This window comes from Paramisgurnus dabryanus, chromosome 13 (assembly GCF_030506205.2).
Source record: "Paramisgurnus dabryanus chromosome 13, PD_genome_1.1, whole genome shotgun sequence".
NCBI classification, from domain to species: domain Eukaryota; kingdom Metazoa; phylum Chordata; class Actinopteri; order Cypriniformes; family Cobitidae; genus Paramisgurnus; species Paramisgurnus dabryanus.
The window spans coordinates 2,048,140-2,067,851 of record NC_133349.1 but is presented as its reverse complement, the minus strand read 5'-3'; the positions used below and the strand labels follow the sequence as shown (position 1 = coordinate 2,067,851).

The following is a 19,712-nucleotide window of genomic DNA, read 5'->3' as shown; positions in this document are numbered from 1 at the left end:
TCATAGAAGTACAAATAGCAGGCTTTGAATTGCTGTAAATGTATTGATATCCTACATAATCAATGTAATCTCAGAAAATAATTAGCAAATATGCAAGAAAAGGTTTGTACTCTAACAAACAAGAGATAAATAATTTACAAACGTGCTGAGAGCCGAAGCGTTTCAGCACTTGGACAGGGCCATCGGATTTTTAAAAAGCATTACTTAAAATGTTTCTCATCTCACCATATCCACAGGTACAGAGTCATCATATACAATAAATCCGTAGGGTAGCATTTAAAAAAACATTTAAAAATAGATGCATTTGTTTAAAGCAAAGCATTTATTTACTTACCAGGCTACAGGTGAAGCAGCTCTTTACGCCTTTTAACGTCTCATAATCACTCCTCATTTATGTCCAAGAGACTCAATAATAATCTTTTACATTTTAATCCTTTAATTTTTAATTTAAAAGTGTTTTTGTGCTGCTGCACTTACGTTGTCGTCCTGTTTATAGACGCATATTTCTAACGCGGTCATTAAATAACAAAAAATATATTATGCCATTGACTTTACACTTTAGAGCAGGTTTTTGTTGGTCAATGGCGTAGTCTATTTTAGTTGCCTCAAAATAGCAACGCGCCAACAATGCGCCTGAACACACCTCGTCTTCAGACCAGAACGCCCATGGGCGCAAAATTGGGCGCAAAAGCATTTTCTATTTAAACAACGTGGTGCTAAACGTAAAAATGATAATTGCATTGTGTTGAAACTAGCAAAAGACACTTGCGTCGCGCATTGCGCTGCATTGTGCTGGGTGTATGATAGAGCCCTATATGTGTTAGTCACACAATGCCCTACCCTATCTCACGGCAAGTCATGTTATTGTCACAAAATATTTTATTTATTTATGTGTGTTTATGGCACAAAATTCTACTTTTTTTGTGCCACTGAGCACGAATGTCTGTTTCGTGTCACTCAGCACGAATTTCTATAAATAGTTTTTCGTGTATGTGGCACGACTTTTTCTTGCCATTTTTTGTATTGTTTTCTAATTTTATCTCCCTATTTTTAAATCATTGTCGCTTGGGGGTAGAGGTTAGATTTGGGGTTTGGGTTAGGATGTAATTTTATGCATTGGCGCTACATGTTTTTCTTTCGCTTTTATAACTATTCTCGCCTGAAGTTGGGGTTTGGATGTCTTAAATGTAACAGAAAGTCATTCTAACAACAAGCGACAATGGTAAAAAAAGGCACGGTCTTGACACCGACACGCTGAGTGACACCAAAAGGACATTTGTGCTCAGTGGCACGAAAAAATTCAGAATTTGAACACAAATAAATTAATCAAATATTTTGTGTCTATTACCATGAAATTGGGTTGCAATGCCACACATAAGGATATTACACATTAATTAATAGGGTATCAATTCTAGCATCATAAGTGAAATAGAAATAGAAAAAATAGTGTCTTTAAATTTCAGCTGCACATACTATCATTCTCAATTTCAATCCAACACTTTCTTCCTCTATGCCACTAAATCGTTAATCTCAATCAAAGAGAAAATGGCTATAAAAGTGCAAAAAGATATGTGACATCATTACCTGTAAGATCTGATCTTTTGTGTTTCCTTTAGCACCAAGTGACACCATGGCCAGAGCCGAGGAGATACAGAGAGGAGAATAAAAGACATTTCCACTTGTGTTTATCTCACTGATCTTCTTAAACACATTGAGAGAGAATTGTGTGTTTGCTGCTGACAAAGACTCCATTTTCACAACCTGAGGAACAAGAGAGAGAAAGAGAGATGATTGAAAGATAAAAAGTGCAGAATGTTTTCCATTCAATTGCACAAAATCATAAAAAAGACACATATTTGTCAGGGAATCATAAGGATCAATCAATGATTTGTTCCGATTCTTTGATATTAGTATAACCCTTAAGAAGTTACTTCATCTTATAATAAAGATTAAAATCAATGATAAATGTCTATTTTCTGGTGATTTAAATAAAATCATAAATCTGTACCTTGGATATTCAGCAGAAATGTTTAATATTCTCTGTATGTCCTTGACTGAGTGATCTGAGTGTTTTGGGTGCCTGACTAATAAATGTTTTTAATGCAAATCTAGTTATCTTGCACCATAACCTCTTAAATGTCACACCACCCTTTTGAGTGGGGGGGGTGAAAAGTTGATTTGCACCTTCAAATGAATATAACTCTGGCATTTTTTGGGCTAGAAGCCTAATCTTGGTCTTGTTTTAAAGACAATTTAAGGTTTTTGAAGTATCTGTAGGTGAAAATATTAAACCAAAAAAATTATAGCAGCTTAAATTTATTTTAATAATTAAAAATAAATGCAATATATATTAATTATATAAATAAAATTATAAAAATGTAAATGTTTCACAAAAGAAATAATGTAAACATGAAGCCATAAGTTTCAAATAGTTGTGATCCAAATTTCAAGTTAAAATCACAAAAAATGTGATTCTCTTTTAGTCGTTTTGCCAACAAAGGCCACTGGTGTCAACGGTTTGCTGCACACTCTTGTCACAAATTATTACATTTTGCTCACTGCATTATTATTACTGCTAAAATGTTTTAAAATATGAAACCACATTATTAGAGCTTTCCAATGATATATAGTTTGATAAATTAATATGCATTCATATGGGGGTCATGTAACAAAAAAAACTGTCACTACATTATTTCTATCATCAGATGACCTTAAAATATGAAAACTACATTCTGAGACCTTTCTAGTGATAAATAGTTTGTCATGATTTTTTAGGTTTAGAGTTAAGTGTTATAAATATGTAAATTGGCCCCACCTTTTACAAACTGACTCTCACAACAAAATTGTATCCCCAAAATGGTGATGATATATGAAAACTACAATCTTAGAGCTTTCCAGTGATTTATAGTTTGTCAAGGTTTTTTAGGTTTACAACAATGTATTAGTGTTCCAAATATGTAATAACAAATTGGGTCCATCTGTGTCCCATCATATTTTTGAAACTGACTCCTACTACGTCATAATTTTCCAAAAATGGTGATGAAATATGAAAACTACAATCTTAGAGCTTTCCAAAGATATATTTTGTTTGTCAAGATTTTTATGCTTAGACTAGGGTATAAGTGTTATAAAGCACTGAGGTCCCACCTATGGGCCCATGACCTTTTAGAAAATGACTTGCACTATGTCATTCTTCTCCCAAAATGATGATAAATAACAACTACACTCTTAGAGCTTTCAAATGATATATAGTTTGTCATTATTAGATACGAATTTATATGCAAAACACTGAAGCAATAGTTGGCATCCCGCTGGCGGAACAGTGACATTTAGCAGGATTATCAATGTTTTAGGCGCACTCTATTCATAAATGAATCAATTACTCTGCCTAAATCATTTATTTTATAAAACACTGAAAATATCTGTATTCTAGAGGCTTAGACCTTTCCAAAGATATATAGTTTGTCTTGATTTGATAAACATTTACATCCAAAATATAGAAGTAAAGTCAGGTGTTCCTCAGGAGGAACGGTGACAGTTTTAACCTGACCTCACCCTTCAAAATGACTTCTGTTAAGTAAAACAATGCAGTTATATAATATCATGTTTATGAATTCTTGAATAAAACAACTTAATTAAGATGTTAAAATACATTGCAACAGACAAAACCTGACATTGTTTATTTGTTTTTGCATACATTAATTATAATGTTATGTTAAACAATGTTAATCTGTCAGCAACAATATCTATTACACATCAAAAAGCAAGAAAAATAGATATTTTTATAACATTAAATTGCCACTTAGCAGGTGGGTGGGTGTCCTATAAAATGCAAATGAGCTGATCTCTGCACCAAATGGCAGAGCTGTGGTTGGATAGTGCAGATTAAGGGGCGGTGTTATCCCCTTCTGACATCACAGGGGAAGCAATTCAAATTTCACCTTTTTGGTGCTTGCTTGCAGAGAATGGTTTACCAAAACTAAGTAACTGGGTTGACCTTTTTCACATTTTCTAGGTTGGTAGAAGCACTGGGGACCCAATAATAATAATAATAATAATGATAAACTTTATTTCCTATAGTGCCTTTAAATGTAGATCTCAAAGTGCCGAACAACAACAAATACTATCTATTGAGATAAGGCAAGCTTAAACTCTTAGCATTTTTAAATCTCTCCTTAAAAATTTTTTTTAAGGTAGCTTTTGATTGAACATTTGTATTATTTATTTCTTTTTAAATTTGTTTTATTTGTTGTTGTTTTGATTTGTATATCTGTTCATATTTTTGCTTGTTGTATTATTTTGGAGCTAATGAAGAAAACGCCCTGTCACCCATCAATCTTAAACAGGTTAATTTAACAGTAAAAAGTCCAGTTTCAGATGAGCGAAGGTCACTTGGTGGAATATAAGGATTTAAAAGCTCAGACAAATATTGAGGTGCCAACCCATGCAAAGCCTTAAGCAAGCATCAAACTTTTAAAATCAACCCTAAAACTAACAGGAAGCAAATGTAAAGATTTCAAGACCGGAGTAAAAGATCTCTCATCCTAGTTCTAGTAAGGATTTTGCAGGCGAATTTTGCACTACCTGCAATTTGTTTTAATGCCCCGCCAACAAGGCATTACAATAATCAATCAATTATAGCACTTAGACATGGAAAAAGTCTGTTTTCATGATATGTCCCCTGAAAATGTCTTCATTTTGCCTTTAGTTACAGTCAATTCAAAATAACAATGATTAAAATACAGCTGTGAATCATATTGGGCGTGATAGTGTAAATGTCTGTAAAAAATGGTGTCACATCTCTTGCACTGTATAAAGTTTTGATTCAAAGCCAAAGTGTTCAACACCTGACTTGCCAATTCTCTTAAGATTTGGTTTTTAAAAATAATTATAGGCTACATACAGTAAAAGTGTGGTTGACAGGTGAGATGTTTTATTACACATTGGCTGCTCCCGGGCAGGGCGTACGTGTGAATTTCACAAGCTCCAACTGAACACTTAATATGGCATAGACAACAGGAAAACCCTTGATGGGAAAAACTTAATGGGTGTCAGCATAGCTTAGAAATTATATTCAGAAAAAGAGGTGCATTTAATGCACTGACATGGTTTGTGTGTGAGTGAATTCTCCTCGTAAGTCCTTATTTTCAGAAGAGACTTTAACACATATTGTAAATGTGTATATCTGATTCAAAAGCTGCAACATAACATTTGATGTTTATTTAATGGGGGCCCATGGTGAGCAAATATTTAAATGTTAGAAATGTTTGCTGTCATTCAAGACAACTGCAGGTGTTGCTATTTAAATCTGAGTGGTGTAAATCTTGTTTTGTCCATCATTAGCATCACCAAATAGAAAAGTGATTGTAATTTTTGCATACGTTTCAAACCCCCTATTCGGCATTAAAGTACATTTCTCTGGCCAAAAATGTGTTTTAAACATATGCTAAATATACTTTGTAGAAACTATAGGCTTAATTATTAAATATATTTTCGAATTTGAAAATGTATAAAGTTTAAGTGTAAAAAAGTGTAAAAAGTATGTATACAATGTATAAAGTAAGTATAAAAGGTATGTACAAAATAAATAAATAAATAAATTAATTAAAAATTATAAGTATATTTTTGCTGTTGAAAATATATAAAATTTTTACATTTATTAAAAAAAAAGTTTTAAGCCTGTTATGGTTTGTAACACCTGTTTGTAACACATGAATATAAATGATTTAAAATATATATTATTATTTAATTAAACATATTTCAAAATATATTTCAGCACAATTTTTGTATATTTTGAAAGATATTTAAATTATATTAGAATTTTTTTTCATAAAGCCAGCAAGCAATTTTTGCGTTTAAAAGATGCTAACAGCCGTCCAATCACAGCCCAGACGTCTAAAACAAGGTGAAATTTAGGCTGAACTGAGAAGACATCTAAACATAATCCCCCCCCAAAAAAACAAATAAAATTGATAAATAAAAGCAGCTTATTTGCACCCAATTTTACGCCCATGGGCGTTCTGGTCTGAAGACGAGGTGTGTTCAGGCGCATTGTTGGCGCGTTGCTATTTTGAGGCAACTAAAATAGACTACGCCTTTGACCAACAAAAACCTGCTTTAAAGTCTATGGCGCAATAGGGTTTTTTGTTATTTAATGAGCGCATTAGTAATATGCGCCTATAAATGGGACGACAACGCGGGTTTGCTTATCACAAACATGAAAAAAAACGCTTCGTTTTTCAGTTTACAAATTCCGCTTTCTAAGTAGGGATTAGGCATGGTGCCAGGAGCAACTTACTTTTAAAGGGGATGAGAGCTGAGACTCTCATTGGTTTATTGCACGTTACGCCCAAAACACACCCATTACTCATTAGGAAAATATGAACAACGCTTTTTGGCTGTGCACTTGGCGCATAAACCATTATGCCCGTTGTTAAATTAGAAAAAGTGGAATCGGACACGTCTGTTTGGATGCGCTTATATTGTTAAAATAGGTCCCTTTAACATGTAACTAAAGTTTATTTTGGCTAGAAGTGGGTTACTCATTGCCGGACTATATCTGGTCTATAGTTAACCTAAACCGTATAAAGGTGAGTTTTTCTAGCTGGGAACATTTATCAGTTTTTGGTTTATCAACAGGGGCGGACTTACCATTAGGCAAAGGTCGGCAGTTGCCTTGGGCCCCGCCTTACCAAGGGGCCCCAAAATGCAGGGGTGTACTTGGTGAGCTGCCACTTTTTGCCCCTGCTTATCATCAAGATTCCCAGAAAACTATCATAATTTTGTTTAATTACGAATTCTATTTAAACATCTTTTGTGTTTTTCAGTATATTCCCATAAAAGGTTTGAACGTTATTATTACATCTGCATGAATGCGCCCCCCATTATAGTTTAGAGTGGATCATTCCATGCACTACCGGATATATCGGCGCGTAGCTCAAATCAACAAAGCGAGCAGAGCTGCAGGCAGCAGCGAGTGAGTTTGATACATTAAAGAGCGAAGCTGCAAGGAAATAAACTAAGAGTGAAACGAAGCTACACCAATGGAGCAGAAAAGATGATTCACACAAAAATGTTGCAAAAGTCTTCGCTTTTCTCCACACAAACACTGCCACGGTCTGTGCTGCTTTCAGCAACCTCTTTTCCGTCAGACACAGCTCTCTCTCGGCCACGGACACTGATAGTGTGCCGGTGAGTATGCTCCGCAAATAACACAGGATCTACAGTTTATATAATATTAGCGTGTAATCTCAGGTACAGTAAGCTTTAGTCCGCCGAAATGTCTCCCAAGCACCACTAAAGATTGTAATTCATCCCCAATCTGCACACGAATTCGTGATCGCTTTAGTCTCATTTAAATCTCATATGAAAACGGGAGCATGCTTCGGCTTTGCCCTGCATATCACTAGCGAACATCAAAGTACAAGATGTGTACATAGATGACATCTGTATAGTTCAATAATATAAAAACTGTTTACATAATGTAATGCAGAAGCAATACATGACACTTTACCATCCATATAGAAAGTCAAATTTCACCCCTTGTTTATCTTATTTCGAGTTCTTAACACCTATGATTGCATTATTTTAAAACCATATTATGTTTCTTCTCATCATATTATGTTCATTTGAATACAAAGTATTTTAATTTAAAATATATTTTGTATGTAATGTGGCATTAAATGAAAATGTATTAAAGAAATTAAGTACACAAAGTAAAATAAAAAGTACATAATTGTTATACACGTCTTTTTTACTATGTAGTACCGCGGTTAGTATAAAATCCAATCATATTATCAAACAGTATTAATCTCAACCTCATTGGGGGCTGAAACTTATGTAACTTAGAGGAAAAAAGAGATAGCGATGAAAAAGAGAAAAATACAGTAAAGGGTGCATAAAGGGTGCATAGTTAGGGCCCCGACACATGGTTCGCCTTGAGCCCCCAAATCACTAAATCCGCCCCTGTTTATCAAGCAAACATGTCCAGCCGGTCAGATGCTTAAACACGTGCATAAATGACACACTTCACCTTTACAAATTAATCTCTTTTAGTTTTGGGCTTTGCTAAAATGGCATCATAAAAGATAAAACACAAAGATATTCAGTAGTTTTTAAAGTGACAGTACCCCTAAAAAACTGTGGACACCTTTACCAACCTCATGAGGCCAAGACAAGTTTTTATACAAAGAGTTTGTTTCTGTCTACATACAGATTACTGAAAGTTCAATTTGTCTGTCCATGTAATTTCTTTAGGCTGTCGTGATTGGTTGAATTGTTTGCAGCTGAAGAGGGATTTGGTTCCCAGGCATGAATAGCCGTTCCAGAGCCTTCTGAATAATGAAGACTAAAGAAACTTAATGCAGCACATCAAGAGGACAGAGACATCTGTCAGGTGTGCATGTGTGCGGTCTCGCCAAACCACGGTTCTGGATCAAATACAGCTTAAATGTTACTGCCTGGATTGTTTTTTTTTTTAAAAAGTAATTACAGAAAATGCTGGAGTTACATGAATGCAAATGCTCTAAAACTTCGGCGTTACTTCAGAGATGCATACATATGTCTAATATATCATGTTTAAAAAAAACACATCTAAAACAAATACACAAGCAATGCATGTCCTATACAGTTATCAACAAGTACAATAGATGTTCCAGAGGTAAGTGACACCTGAAAATCATACATTTTTAATAAAGTCTATCTCTATATGTTTCACTGCACACTTCAGATCAAATTACAATGAAGCACATTGCAGGAAACCAATGTGTCAGGTGAAATTAAACAGCAAACATTATTTAGGTATACTAGAGTTAGCAATGGCCCCTATAGACGGTTTCAGCACAACAACATAAACATTTTATTTTTGACAAGGTATTTGTTTAGAGATCATTTAAGCCAGACTAATAATAAATACAGACAGGAAATTTGCTCTGGTTCAGGCGCGTAACCATGACAACATGCGTGCATCCAAAGAAACCACCTATATAGTAACTTTTTAAACACATGAAAGTTAAGCGAACTGGAAACTAATATTTCAGATGTAAAATACAATGATCGTATTAATCAAATGCATTAATTTGCATCATCTTTTGTTAATATTGCATAGTTTATAATTATAGTTGATCTTAAACAAAGTTTTATTGGACACTGGCACTTTCAAACATCCTCAATATCTGACCTCTTTGGTATCTGTAAAAGTACAGTGTGTGAGGTTAATGTTACATGGCCTGCGCTTCTTACAGCAACCAACAATGACGGCTCAACCATTAGCAGACCGGCCTGAAATATTCAGTAGGAAACCCATACCTGTTTCCAGGTAACCAATGCAGGGTTTTTAACCATGTCACCGTGTTTGTGCTCTTTCATCTGCTTGTTCACATCGAAATCAAGGACTCAACAGGTGAGCTTTGCTTAATACAGAAAGACGGTAGACGAAAACTTTGAGGAGATGCTCATTTTAAACTAAAACTGGATTTCATCTTGCATGATCTCTTATAATCGGATGAAACAGGAATATTGAGATCCATTTAGATTCATTCGAAAGCCTGGAGTTTGTTGATGGTGGAGTCTTTTTATGAAGTTTTGCACACATTAAGGAGTTTTCGAAGGTATCCATCATGAACCCCATGTGGAAAGTCTATAAGAGTAAAGTGATGAAGACCCTCAACCCAGACATGGAGGAAGATCCAGTTGAGGAGGTAAATCACTACGGACTGTGAGAATGCTACTGTGTGTGTTTTTCTAAGCAAATCTTTATAGTAAGCAGTACCTTTAAAAGGTCCTAATAGGTACCATTTGGGTACAGAGTTGGCACCAATATCATATGAACTCTTTAGATGCAAATCTGTACTTTTTTGAAAGGTTACTGCCCTAGTGACAGCTAGGAATCATTTTTCTGACACAGTATATTGTCAGTGTTATCAGTGCAATCAGAAGACCGCTGAACCCAATAAATACTATTTTAAGTTTCATACATGATGCTTTTTTATCTATTTCTCTAAAAGATTATATTAAATTGTAAGTGCACAGGTTTTAAAATGCATGCAATTTCAGGATGCATTCAGATATTTTAAAAACTCTTTCAAATGCCTGATGGATGGGAACCTGAGCCACTTTTAAATGCCCTGTAACTGGATCTCAACCAGAGCTCGACTCGAGGATTAGAATGGCATTTCAGTGAATAAACCAGACAGATAATATACACTTGGGTGTGTTTGGACTGTTGGCAGATTCCTCAGCGTTCTCATAAATCCTTATGTCTTCTCTATTAACAGCATAGTTTCCATATAAACAACTATAACACATGACAACTGATGTACTGTAGATAGAACAGACAAATCTTCACCAAAATGCACACATGTGATTTGTTTTTACATGTCAGGCTTTTTCACAGTTTATTAGAGAGAAATATAAGCACTGTGCAGTACCATGCAAACTCTTATACTGATAAGATCCTAGATCACCACAAGAGGGAGACTAAACATTTACGTCACATTTTGTCATTGTCTTGGATTATTGTTTGTGTAGGTCAGTGATGTATCTGAAGATATGACAACTATCCAGGAAGATGATGGACCAAGTGCAGTGTCACAACTGGCCAAGCGAGTAAGATGGAAAATAATCCTTTTATTTCCTTTATTTAAAGAGGACATTTTTAAGATTTCAAATAAATCTTTGGTATCCCCAGAGTACGAATGTAACGTTTTAGCTCAAAATACCATATAGATAATTTATGATAACATGTTAAAATTGTCACTTGTAGGTGTGAGCAAAAATTTGCTGTTGTTGGGTGTGTCCTTTAAAATGCAAATGAGCTGATCTCTGCACTAAATTGCAGTGCCATGGTTGGATAGTGCAGATTAAGGGGCGGTATTATCCAATTCTGACATCACAAGGGGAGCCAAATTTCAATGATCTATTTTTTCACATGCTTGCAGAAAATGGTTTACCAAAACTAAGTTACTGGGTTGATCGTTTTTCACATTTTTTAGGTCGATAGAAGCACTGGGGACCCAATTATAGCATTTATACAGTGGCCTAGTGGTTCATGTAGGTTGTCTACAAACCGGAAGGTTGGTGGTTCAATCCCCGGCTCCACCGGACCAAGTGTCGAGGTGTCCTTGAGCAAGACACCGTACCCCAGCTGCTCCCGACGAGCTGGCTGGCGCCTTGCATGGCTGACACCGCCGTCGGTGTATGAATGTGTGAGTGAATGGGTGAATGTGAGGCTTATTGTAAAGCGCTTTGGATGGCCATAGGTCTGTTAAAAGCGCTATATAAATGCAGTCCATTTAAACATGGAAAATGTCAGATTTTCATGATATGTCCTCTTAAATTGAATGTCATTTCTGTTACCTTATTTTTTATGCTTTTGTTCCCTAATGGGACTCTAAATAAAGTACATGTTCTGTGTGTACAGCATCCTGTTAACTGTATTTGTTTATACATAATTTTGGGTAACCTCATGTTTTTCCTCAGATGCAGGGAGCAGGAGTAAAGGGCTGGAAAAGTGTTTCAGGGTTCTTCCATAAAGATGATGAGCACCAGCTACTGGAGGCTGATAACCAACCAGCTGCAGATCAGTGTGTATTACATTTACTGTTACATTAAGTCATTTCCCTACTGAAAATCCAGCTAAGACCAGCATAAGCTGGTTTTAGCTGGTCTCCCAGCTTGGTTTTAGCTGGTATTGCTGATGTAGCAAGGTGGTCTAGCTGTGTTTTGGTCACTTTAAAAGCTGGTCTAGCTGAACTTAGCTGATCCGGCTGGAAGATGTGCTGACCCACCAGCTTGACCAGCTTTGTCAGGCTGGTAGGACTAGTTTAAACCAGCTACTGTCACCTTAAACCAGCAAAAAACAGCTACCAGCTTAAGCTTGTCTTAGCTGGATTTTTTAAGTAGGGTTAGCAGATGTGTTTATTTAAAGTGGTTTAGAAATGAGGGAGCATTCAAAATTTTGCCTTAAGAATTTCACGATTTTAAAACCCCAGTCACTGGAAAACCATCTGTAAAACAATATGTGTCAAATTTTTTTGGAAAATCACATATAATTATTGTACATAAAAAAAGCATAAATCATGTCAAATTGAAAACTTCATGTACAATGTTAATTATAGTCATAACTGCATATCATCCTATACCTCAAAAACGAAATAAATAATAAATAATTGAAAGTAAATCTTAATTAAATATATTTTTTAATTTGAAAATATATTTATTTTTAACCTTCATACATCAACATATATTTCAAAATGTATTTCAGTATTTCTAATTTTAATACAGCAATAAAAAATATATTTTTCCTGGCCAAAATATAAAACTTTATAGGCTAAAGTATATACAATTTTTTTTATATTTTTGCAGTTAATAATATATTTAATTATAACATAGGTTTGTAACATACAAAGTTTTTTTTCCAATGTGACATGAAAATAAATGCTTTATAAATGGCCAGAAAATAGAAATTTTTGCAAACATATTTCAAAATATATTTCATCAAATATATTTTTGGCAATCTTTTGTATATTTTGAAATATATTTTAAATTTTATTTTTTTGCTGTATGCTTGACATTTGTAATGGCTCTGTTGAACAGAGGCGGCCTTAGCTATGTTTCAACCGTTTCAATTGAAACGGGCCCCGCCCTAAATGAGGGCCCCAGCCCGGCGCAAGAATGTTTGAACGTGGGGCTATGATTCCTGCACGGGGGAGCTCACATTGTCAGTGCCTGTGGATGTTAAGCAATCACATATCTTTCATTTTAAATCAATTTATTTCTGCTCTTTATTTTCTCTCGGACGTTCATACGCGCTTTAGCCTGTAGAAATCGGATTATTAATATGAAATGAATGTATTTTATAAAAAAATATAGAACTGCATTAATATTTATTATATGTCATTTAAATTATTTTTAAAAGTAATTTCTTTCATTTTTATAAATCAATGTAGAATCGTTTACAGCAGCATCACAGTGCTTCATAAAAACTCTAAGAAAACGTGCACATGTGGATAATTCTAGAGGTTTAATTATTCTTTAGCATCGGGATCACTAGACGAGAGCTTAATATCCTTATTTTTGTGAAAACCGACATTTCTTAAATGTGTTACCTGTCGTAGTTAGCCAGGGCTGGACTGGGACAAAAATTCGGCCCTGGCATTTTGGCCCAAACCGGCCCACACTATATACTCTGCAAAAAATTATTTAAGAAAAAATGTTCTTAGTATTTTTGTCTTGTTTTCAGTAAAAATATCTAAAAATTCAACAGTTAAAATGCTTTTTCTTGATGAACAAAACGACCCAAGAAAATAATCAAAAAAAAAAAATATCAAATTTAAGTGATTTTGTGCATAAAACAAGCAAAAAAATCTGCCAATGGGTTAAGCAAAAATTTCTTGAACATTTTTCTTAAACACTAAATGCAAGAAAAATTTGCTTACCCCATTGGCAGATTTTTTTGCTTGTTTTATGCACAAAATCACTTAAATGTAAAATGGTTGGTCTAAAAACTAGACTTATTTTCTTGGGTCATTTTGCTAATCAAGAAAAACCATCTTATTTTAAGAATGTTTAGATATTTTTACTGAAAACAAGAAAAAAATACTAAGAATTTTTTTTCTTGAAAATAATTTTGCAGTGTATAATTACAAATACCACCCATCTTTGCACGCCTTTAAATATGTATAGCAACTCCAATTCCATAAAAGCACTAAACCCCATTAATAGCAGGTAGAAAAGAGTGAGAGTTGACACAACCAACACTGCTAGAACGTGTTATTTATTGATGCAATAAAACTGTATAATCCACACTTATGAATCCTAAAACAAGCTTCATGCAATTGGCAAAATTTGCCATTATATTGCTGACTTATTACAAAATACAAGTGCTGCTTACATTAATATTGAAAACTGATTATTACTTCCAGTACTTACAGGAAAGTATTCTCTACATTCACTGAACTAAACTAGTGTGATTACATTATTACATATTTTATGATATGTATGATTACATATTTTGTGTTTTTGACGCTTTATCAAGGGGTATCCATCTAAACTTGTGTTTTGAAAGCAGTTCTGCTTACCGCAGGCACTATACACTCACTTCTCCCTCGTCTCTCTCTCCCTCTCCTTACTGACCCTTTGCGTGCTGGTGCTGACAGTGCCACCGCCGCCACCATCATCATCACCAGCGACGCGAGATGAAGGTCTTGCTGCCGCAGAAAACATTTGTGTGTTTTTAACACATTTTGCAGCGTCTGCCTGAAGAGCCTGCTTCTGTTTGTCGCGCAGTTTTTCTGCGCCTCCCTTGCGTTTTCTCTCTCTCTCTCTCTCTCTCTCTCTCTCTCTCTCTCTCTCTCTCTCTCTCTCTGTTTTGACACGTGAACTGACCGACGATGAACGCTCGCTTGCACAGAGACCAAAGCGGTGATTGGGCCAGCTTAATGTCATTAAAAAAAATAACCAATGGGCTGCTGCTTAAATGTGAGTGGGCCGGTCTATCTAGGAAAAGAAAGGATGATGACTGTGCTGGTCAGTCATTGGGCCAGCTTAATGTCGTTTAAAAAAAATAACCAATGGGCTGCTGCTTAAATGTCAGTGGGCCGGTCTGTCTACTAGAAAAAAAGACGCTAACTGGGCTGCTCAGACAAAAATAGTATGAGATGTATCGGCCCAAAAAGTACGTCGGCCCACCGGGAAACTGCCCGGTTTGCCAGATGGCCAGTCCGCCCCTGTAGTTAGCCCGTGCGCATTCATTCCGACAAATTTTCCGTCACAAATGGAGAGAATATCAATTTGAAGTACTCATCGCTATATGCCCTATTTATTCCCTTCAAATATCAGAGCTGTGCAGAGAGTTGCGCAATTGTGTCTCATTGCGTGACTGTGACCGCTAAAATACACTTGGAGAATAGAGCAATGAAAGCAACGTCATTTTCATTTTATCTGGAGTGAAAGTTTAAGCGGCTCCCTTCCCGAAGTGCCCTTCAAGGGCGCAAAAACGCAGTTTTGAATTCGAGCATGCTCTCTCTCATCAGGCTTGTCTGTGCAAGTGCGATTCCAGGTTTTTAATAATACATTATTTTAGGGACTGATTTCAATGGGGTTTTTTTAAATAATATTATTGGATTTTATACTAACCTTAATGCAGTATTTAATTGTATTTAAAATATGTGTATAACATCTGTGTGCATTTACTGACTGCCTTTAATATATTTTGTGCATGACGGCATTTTCCTCTAACGCAACATCCACACAATGTTCCATTAAATGAACATAATGACCAAGAACTTTAGATAAATGAGGGGTGATTTTTTTTTACAGTGGCTTGGAAATCGTCTATTTTTGTTTTGCTCCCGCATAACAATGTAAACTGTTTTTATAATAGCCTATTGAACATAGATGCCGTCAGCTCTCGTTCAGATTTTTATTGAGCACGAGGTGACAAAATCGCTGGACAAAGATAAACTTATCAGGGAATTCTCAGCACCCAAACACAGAAAGGTGGATTTCTAATAAGGTTTAGGTGAAATCTACGCTCGCCGCCAGGTGAGCTGTCTACGGTGCTGAAAAAACGCGGAGCCCATCCTTATTTATAAGTTCGGTTCAGTGTCAGTCAGACACTTGTCTTGTTTGCTTTTGTTAAATAATTCAAGTTGAGGGGATGTTTGAGATGTTTTTTTTTAAAGTCAGCCCAGACAGCTGAAAATATACTGCGCAAATCAATTAAGCAGAGAATTTAGCGTCCATGAAAGGGCGAGGCAACTATAATTGTATAGTTGTAATTAAATAAGGTTGGATCATTTCTTTTGAGCTGCCTGTTCGTGAAGCTAAAAGTGCACGTAATAAAATAATATACCATTGATGCAAACCAACAGGAATCCTTGCTTTTTGCTCTATTATGCTTATGTTTTATGTGGGTAGGGCCTCCTATTAGTTATTGAAACGGGCCACCAGATGCTTAAGGCCGGCTCTGCTGTTGAACATACAGTACCTAGCTTGTTTTCTTGTGTTAGTTGCATACAAAGTTCATTTGGTTGATGACTTACCTACAAACATGTTAGCAGTTTAACTAACTTTAATTAACGTGATGAACAAGATTTTCCTTAGACTGTTGCTCATGCACTGAAACATAAATGGACGACAGAAGTTTTAGCAAATGTGTGCTATAGCGCCCCCTTCAGCAACATTCAATGCATACTTTAAGCCGAAGTTCTAATAAATGTACAGAAATGTATTTCTGTATATATGGATACACTAAACATTTAGATATTTCCTCATAATTTATTCAGTCTATAATATGTTATAGATTCCAATAACTGTATACTTCATATTTTATATTTTTATGTGTGCAGTCCGCTGGCAATGAAACCAGAGGAGCCTCCGCGACCCAACAAGCGCATCACAGGATTCTGGGATAATTTTGCGACCAAATGGCACCAGGCAGCACCGATGAGGGAAACGGAGGCAGTGGCGGCCTCGGAGACAGGAGGTGACGGCAGTCAGGAGGTGGAGAACGAGGCTGGAGGGAGAAGAGAGGACGGGGAATATCAGGCCGGGCAGGAAAGTGATGCAGGTGAGGGTGGCACCAGCAGCATAGGCAACAGCTTCTCCAAATATGCCACACTGGGAGAAAATGAGGACACGCCCACCTTCAAGTGGAACTTTGTCACCAACAAACTGGCTGAGCTGAAGACTAAAAGCATGGCTAAGAGCAACTAGTCGATGACAAAACTAGAGAAGGGTTCAAACCACACAGGCCACAGTGCTTTATATGAGCCTTAAGATGTATATGATGAAAAATATTCATTTTGATTGGTTTGATTATGATCTGTCTTGGCCAGGATTGGTTAGCTTTAATTTCTTAAAGGTGAAGTGTGTTATTTTATCAATGTTGAAATGCTTTCTTCAATCCCAGATATGCAGATATATGATGTATATAACATTAACCGTAAAATCCTAAAAATTACGGTTCTGAAAGGGTTCTTCGCAGCGATGCAATAAAGAAACCATTTTTGGTTCACCAAAGAACGTCCATTTCTTTCTTTCACAGCGTAAAGAAACTTTATCCACTATAAATAACCCTCTTTTGTTTAAAAGCCAAAAATGGGTCCTCTGTGGCATTATTTAGCACCTTATACTCTGGGATTGTCAAAATATTGCTTTTTACACTAGTAGCCCAATAAAGCAACATCAGCTTAACTGAGTTCTGGGAGCGACTATCTGTTTGTCCTACCAATGGAAGACGGGTGGAATCTTTTATTGGTTGGACTCCTGTCATCAAAATTGCAAAAAAACACCACAAGCTTCACTTTTAAAAGAGATAAACACATCAGGGAATTATGAGGCTAAAGTATTGATGATTTGTAGATGACTATGAAATAAGGATGTAGTCAAATAGCATTCATCAAAGGTTGTGCTAAGTGTGCAAATTAATTTATAGCTAATTAAAATGAACAACCATCTTACCATAATATATTTTCACAACAGAAACTCCACACATTTTTATTTTATTTTTCTCAACTGGCCTTACAATAAATTGAAGGTTAAGCTCAACAATACCCCCTACAGTACCAACATCATCTAGCAAAACATCCTAGCAACTAGCTTAAAGGGGCTAGAAATACCCTATCAACCTGTCAGAACACCATAGTAACCACCCTAGCAATACCCTAGAAAACAGACAGAACACTTAGTAACTCCCTAGAAATGCTCTAGAAAACCACCAGAACACCATAGCAACCAGTCAGAACACCCTAGTAACCGCCCTAGTAACCACCTAGCAAGCTCCAGAAAAATCACCAGAACACCATAGCAACCAGTCAGAACTCCCTAGTAACCGCCCTAGTAACCACAATGCTCTAGAAAATCGCCAGAACACCATAGCAACCAGTCAGAACACCCTAGTAACCGCCCTAGTAACCACCTAGCAATGCTCTAGAAAATCGCCAGAACACCCTAGCAACCAGTCAAAACACCCTAGTAACCGCCCTAGTAACCACAATGCTCTAGAAAATCGCCAGGACACCATAGCAACCAGTCAGAACACCCTAGTAACCGCCCTAGTAACCACCTAGCAATGCTCTAGAAAATAGCCAGAACACCCTAGCAACCAGTCAGAACACCCTAGTAACCGTCCTAGTAACCACAATGCTCTAGAAAATACCCAGAACACCATAGCAACTAGTCAGAACACCCTAGTAACCGCCCTAGTAACCACCTAGCAAGCTCCAGAAAAATCACCAGAACACCATAGCAACCAGTCAGAACTCCCTAGTAACCGCCCTAGTAACCACAATGCTCTAGAAAATCGCCAGAACACCATAGCAACCAGTCAGAACACCCTAGTAACCGCCCTAGTAACCACCTAGCAATGCTCTAGAAAATCGCCAGAACACCCTAGCAACCAGTCAAAACACCCTAGTAACCGCCCTAGTAACCACAATGCTCTAGAAAATCGCCAGGACACCATAGCAACCAGTCAGAACACCCTAGTAACCGCCCTAGTAACCACCTAGCAATGCTCTAGAAAATAGCCAGAACACCCTAGCAACCAGTCAGAACACCCTAGTAACCGTCCTAGTAACCACAATGCTCTAGAAAATACCCAGAACACCATAGCAACTAGTCAGAACACCCTAGTAACCGCCCTAGTAACCACCTAGCAAGCTCCAGAAAAATCACCAGAACACCATAGCAACCAGTCAGAACTCCCTAGTAACCGCCCCTAGTAACCACAATGTTCTAGAAAATCGCCAGAACACCATAGCAACCAGTCAGAACACCCTAATAACCGCCCTAGTAACCACCTAGCAATGCTCTAGAAAATCGCCAGAACACCCTAGCAACCAGTCAGAACACCCTAGTAACCGCCCTAGTAACCACAATGCTCTAGAAAATCGCCAGAACACCATAGCAACCAGTCAGAACACCCTAGTAACCGCCCTAGTAACCACCTAGCAATTCTCTAGAAAATCACCAGAACACCATAGCAACTAGTCAGAACACCCTAGTAACCGCCCTAGTAACCACCTAGCAATGCTCTAGAAAATACCCAGAACACCCTAGCAACCAGTCAGAACACCCTAGTAACCGTCCTAGTAACCACAATGCTCTAGAAAATACCCAGAACACCATAGCAACCAGTCAGAACACCCTAGTAACCGCCCTAGTTACCACCTAGCAATGCTCTAGAAAACCGCCAGAACACCCTAGAAACCAGTCAGAACACTATAGCAACCAGTCAGAACGTCCTAGTAACCGCCCTAGTAACCACCTAGCAGTCCCCTAGAAACCGGTCAAAACAGTCTATCAATGATACTAGTAGATGAAATACATTTGTGTTTTATCCTCTCAGCAGACATAAATCATGTTACAAATAAATTTCCTAATTAAAGTTAAGATTACAATAAATGTGTTCTGACTTTAGGGAGGAAAGTGGAATAAATGTTACCCCCAAATATTTAAATGAATGATTTATCAGTTTCATATGGTCTGTTGTATATCAAAGACAATACTTTTTGTGTATTGTAAATGCAGTTAGAAAATGTTATTCTTTTCTGATTTTTGAGGTGGAGGTTTACAGAATATGTGACCAGGTTTAATGCAGTGTGGTGCCTGTTTCATGATGTTCCTAATAATATATAATTAATTATGATATAAATAAAAATAAAAATAATATAAATTATTTTCTTAATTTCTCTCCATGTGTCCAAGAT

General features: G+C 36.5%; 2 protein-coding genes across 4 annotated transcripts in view; one reads left to right on the top strand and one right to left on the bottom strand.

Moving 5' to 3' along the window:
- The window catches only part of LOC135789236 (leukocyte elastase inhibitor-like), a 33,136-nt gene extending 30,997 nt beyond the window's left edge, over positions 1–2,139 (bottom strand). For all 3 annotated transcript variants that reach the window (XM_065298988.1, XM_065298991.1, XM_065298990.1), the window contains exons 1-2: positions 2,009–2,139; positions 1,585–1,761 (exon numbers count right to left, since the gene is read on the bottom strand). In XM_065298988.1, coding sequence (XP_065155060.1) covers positions 1,585–1,752 — 168 coding nt within the window. In that variant the 5' untranslated portion in view covers positions 1,753–1,761; positions 2,009–2,139. The remainder of the gene's footprint in view (positions 1–1,584; positions 1,762–2,008) is intronic.
- A 7,423-nt stretch (positions 2,140–9,562) lies between these two features.
- LOC135717745 (uncharacterized protein C1orf232) lies at positions 9,563–18,415 on the top strand. The gene is made up of 4 exons (XM_065239925.2): positions 9,563–9,698; positions 10,528–10,605; positions 11,479–11,582; positions 16,350–18,415. The coding sequence occupies exons 1-4, from the start codon at positions 9,618–9,620 to the stop codon at positions 16,714–16,716; spliced, it is 630 nt and encodes a 209-aa protein (XP_065095997.1). The 5' UTR covers positions 9,563–9,617; the 3' UTR covers positions 16,717–18,415.
- The last annotated feature ends 1,297 nt before the right edge of the window (positions 18,416–19,712 follow it).

Excerpts from the sequence above, each read along its gene's own strand:
- LOC135717745 (XM_065239925.2), top strand. The coding sequence starts at position 9,618 with ATGAACCCCATGTGGAAAGTCTATAAGAGTAAAGTGATGAAGACCCTC. Across the intron at positions 10,606-11,478 it reads TGTCACAACTGGCCAAGCGA|ATGCAGGGAGCAGGAGTAAA; the intron begins GTAAGATGGAAA and ends GTTTTTCCTCAG. Across the intron at positions 11,583-16,349 it reads AACCAACCAGCTGCAGATCA|TCCGCTGGCAATGAAACCAG; the intron begins GTGTGTATTACA and ends TTATGTGTGCAG.